At 34.7% G+C, this 4797-nt stretch overlaps 1 protein-coding gene across 1 annotated transcript in view; it reads left to right on the plus strand.

Annotated features, from left to right (window-relative positions):
- The first annotated feature begins 1360 nt into the window (after positions 1-1360).
- LOC107712882 (CUGBP Elav-like family member 4) overlaps positions 1361-4797 on the plus strand; it is a 9235-nt gene continuing 5798 nt past the window's right edge. The window contains exon 1 of the mRNA XM_016518262.1: positions 1361-1758. Coding sequence (XP_016373748.1) covers positions 1533-1758 — 226 coding nt within the window. The 5' untranslated portion in view covers positions 1361-1532. The remainder of the gene's footprint in view (positions 1759-4797) is intronic.

The following is a 4797-nucleotide window of genomic DNA, read 5'->3' on the forward strand; positions in this document are numbered from 1 at the left end:
TTTAATAGGCCATGCATCTAAAATCTGAATGATGCCAGCCTTTTACAAACGATCAGGTTCATCTTTAAAAGACAAACAATAAAAATAATCATATTCAGTTTAATAACAGAAAGAAGTTTAGCAGAAGTAGCCCTAAATGATTTCTGTATACTGGCACATACAGACATTTGAGATGCAGGTAAAAGAACAATGAGTCAAGTTAATGTTTTTATACAGAAAATCAGTGTAGAATTAACACTAAATTAATATAAAGCATAAATGTGAAGTTTTATACAATGGTAGAGTTATTTTAGTATCATTTAGATACTATTACATATTTTCATTAATATTTTGAATGTTTTTATTTTATATTTCAGGTTTTCATTTTAATTGTAGTTAAGGTTTTGGTAATTCTGTTGTGTTTTTTTGTGATTTTTAGTATTTTTTATTTATTTTATTCAGTTCTAGTTATTTTAGTACATCAAGTTAAACTAACTTAAAATGAGAAATGTTGCCTCGGCAACTAGCTGAAATAAAAAAAAAGTGTTTTCTATTTTATTTCAGTTAGCGTTTATTTTATTTCAAGTAACAAAAATAATTTTATTTATATTTAATTTTAGTTTCAGTTTTAGTTAACTATAATAACCCTATGGTATCAGATTATAATAGCATGGTATTGAATGATTAACACGGTTTATACTGTAGGCCTAATTATTGTTCATAGAAAAATACCAGGATAATATCAAGGTACTTTGCTGTACTACAAAAGGTTATAAACAAACAAATGCTTTTTTAAATTGATTTAAAATGTAAATAATGTAGCTAAGAAGCTCAAGCATGAATTCATTTTTATCAACTTATTCTGTACTGTAAATTTTAAAATAAAAGTCATTTTTGAAAAAATATACATATTGCAGTTGTGTTGTTTTTTTATTATCCTGCTGTGTTATAGAAAATAGCGATAAACAGTATGTATATTTTTAATTTTAGGTATTAGGGGTGAATTCAGGTAAACTGGGACACTTTTTGCTATTGAGATGACTGGGGAAAAATGTCCCACTTAACCAGAATGCATCCCTATTTCAGGCAGAATTATTAAATTGTAGCTATTTTAGAGGTTATCTATATACCCGCCAATTATAGTGCTAAGGCTGCTAAATGCAGCTTCACAAACATGTTACTTTTATAAAAATCGCTCCGTGTTTTGAGATCCAAACCTTTAAACGCCGTACAAACATTTGTCTCGTCGCTCCGCCCCCCACGAGCGCCTTCACTCACGCCGCCCTGTGATTGGCCGGCCCGGACTTGTTATGCAAATGAGCCGAGGATCTCTTCAAAAGGTGCGGTCTGACGTCACGAGTCATAGTGGCAGCTGACACGCGGGGAGAGAGACAGATGGAGAAAGTGAAAGAATCCTGAGGAGAGAAGACGCAAGAAGAAGAAAACCAAGAGAGGGGCGTATAGCAGTGATAGAGGGAGAGGAAGAGAGAGAGAGAGAGAGAGGAGGAGTGGATGGTAGAGAGCCGGAGACACAGCGCGCGGGAGGGAGAAAGATGGCCTCGGTAACGGCGGAGAATGGCTTCAGCACCGCGGACAGCTCCGGTAGAATGAACGGACTCAACAGCGCGATTCCGATGAAAGATCACGACGCCATCAAGCTCTTCATCGGTCAGATCCCGCGCAACCTGGACGAGAAAGACCTCACGCCGCTGTTCGAGGAGTTCGGAAAGATCTACGAGCTCACGGTGCTCAAGGACCGGTTCACCGGGATGCATAAAGGTCGGACTTGGCTTTCTTTCGCTTTCTCTTGCTATAAATGATCCCGTGTGTGTGATCAGCACGTGCAAATCCGCCCTCTTCTCAATATCCATGAGAACAACCTTAAAAGTGGCATCATGCATGCTCATAAAACTGCTGGTGCACTTGCACTTTTAAAAATAAAGGTTTCAGTTTGAAACAAAAACGCCTGACGAGCCTTTACTAAAATTTTAAGAAGTTTTTTAATCTCCAAAAAAAAATAAAAAAAAGTAAATAAATCAAATTGTTAACCTAAAAATGGTTTTATTCAAGTCAAAAGTATTATTTAACGTCACTAATCTAACCTATGTACATTTATTTATACCAACAAAACTATTTTAGTGGATTAAATTATGTAGAAATAAGTGCTGTCAAATGATTAATCGCGATTAATCGCATTCAAAAGTTTTTGTTTACACAATATATGTTTGTGTACTGTGTATATTTATTATGTATATACACACACATGCATGGATATATTTGCGAAAATAGGTCTTAAAAATGTATTCAAGTATTAACATCATTAATCCAACATATGTACATCTATTTATACCAACAAAACTATTTTAATGGGTTAAATTATGTAGAAATTAGTGCTGTCAAATGATTAATCGCGATGAATCGCATTCAAAAAGTTTTTTGTTTTGTTGTGTACTGTGTATATTTATTATGTATATATATATAAATACACACACATGCATGGATGTATTCACGAAAAATATGTTATGTTTAAATATATTTCTATATAATATAAATTATATGAATATAAATATATGCATGTAAATATTTTCAAAATATATGCTGCGTGTGTGAATTTTTATATACATAATAAATATACACAGTACTCATACATATATTATGTAAATAAAAACTTTTATTTTGCATGCGATTAATCATGATTAATCGTTTGACAGCACTAGAAGAAGTAGCTCTTTACGGTAATAATTGCAGGTTACCATTTTTTTTGCAATTAACAAATTGTTAGAGGATCACTGAAGAAGCTTTATTTTAAGTGTGGAGTGAACTAAAATTGGTAACATAAAAATGGTTTATTGTCAAAAATATTATTTAACATCACTAAACCAACCTTTGCACATCAGTTTGTACCAACAAAACTATCTTTATGGGTTTAATCAGGTAGAAATAGCTCTTTGTGGTAACAATTGCAGGTTAATTTTATTTTTTTTTACAGTAAGAAGCTTTATTTTAAGTGTGGAGTGAAGCGTGTGTTTGTGGATCAGAGCAGCATCAATGCAAACACAAACCCAGATCAAATAGCGTTCAGCCATTTTCATGAAGCATGTCTTCTGATGTTCTGATGGAGCTTTTTTGGGCTTTTGCATGGGGAGGATTCTTCTTTATCACCTCTTCTGCTCGTTCATATCCCTGGATGTGAGTTTCTCTATCGCAGGCATGCATACAGCATTTTGCTTTTTTGTTTGTATCACATTGAATCAAATTGCATTTTACTCTAGAAAGTCAAACGACAATCTCAGAGTTCATTTTAATTTGTTTAAGTGTCACTGCATTGAATTTTTCCTCTGTACTGAATTAAAAAAGAATGAAACTCCTCCTGATGTGAGAGTGAAACAGAGACGAGTGATGTTGTGCAGAACCGCAAATAAAGAAATAAAAAATAAGGTTGCATTGGGCAGAAATTAGATTAAATTATTAAAAAATGTGTTGAAGCATGCAAATGCATTATTATTTGATTTAATTTTGCATGCATTCAGCTAATAATCTGTAGTTATTCAAGAACACAAAGCCTGTCTGTATTTATTAAATTAAATAATGCATCTCACATCTTCGTGCTTTTTTGAATTACTAACAGTATCGCACACGCACATAATTTTTTACTGTGTAATGTGGCTTCGTTCTTTGTGCACGCTCATATTTTCCTCTTCTTTCATCAACATTATATAATCTACAAGTGCAAAGGCCAGAATATTTCCATTAGGCTCTTATTTAGTCTTTTATAAAGTCTCCATCTCCAGCTGCTCTCTCTCTCTCTCTCTCTCTCGCTGTAATTGTGCAGGTTTTGTGCTGATGGTTCCCAGCGGATCAGACGTGTAGCATTATAAAGCTGTTAGTTTACATTAACAGGCCGGAGGAGAGTCAGGGAGGGATGGTGACACACATACGGCCGTCACTTACAATAACACGAGGAGCAGCTCAGTGTCCTCAAACCCTCTGAGAGTTATACATTGAGTTCTAGTTAAAAACAAAACCACATCAGCAGCAGTTTATCACTTCATGCTGATATGCAAGGAGGAACTCCTTTGTTTCTTTCTCTTAGCACATTTACAATGCATAATCAGTAATGCACTTTTGACTCTATAAATGTCAAACCGCAGGCAGCTCGTTCTGATCGGTGCTTGTGGGTGTTGTTGATTTGGTTTGACCGGCTGCTGGCATCCGTGCCCTTCACACCTCTCTCAGCGCCGGTCCGTGTGCTGCTTGAGCTGTTTTGCAGCGGCCTGTGGGGCAAATCTTCAGCTCTGAGATGCTGCGATGTTTCCTTTCATCATTCACTTCTGTGCAACAGCAGTGTCAGTATGCAGTTACCTCAAAAGACTTCGCTTAACCCTGTAAAGCCTGGAATATGAAATAATAGTCTTTGAAAAGGAACAGTTTATTATATTTGATTCATCAGGTTTTATGACTCATATAGTCTGATATAGTGAGAATATGTAGGAAAAAAACAACTCGGTTTTATTCAGAGGGACTCAAACTGAGCAAATATGTGACCCTGGACCACAAAACCAGTCATAAGGTTCACAGTCAAATTTTTGAAATTGAGATGCTTCGCTGAGATGCAACTATTTGAAAATCTGGAATCTGAGGGTGCAAAAAAATCAAAATATTGAGAAAATCATCTTTAAAGTTGTCCAAATGAAGTTCTTAGCAATGCATATTACTAATCAAAAATTATTTACGGTAGGACATTTACAAAATATCTTCATGGAACATGATCTTTACTTAATATCCTAATGATTTTTGACATAAAAGAAAAATCTATAA

The sequence above is a fragment of the Sinocyclocheilus rhinocerous genome, unplaced genomic scaffold (assembly GCF_001515625.1).
Source record: "Sinocyclocheilus rhinocerous isolate Xijiao unplaced genomic scaffold, SAMN03320098_v1.1 scaffold1093, whole genome shotgun sequence".
Lineage (NCBI taxonomy): Eukaryota > Metazoa > Chordata > Actinopteri > Cypriniformes > Cyprinidae > Sinocyclocheilus > Sinocyclocheilus rhinocerous.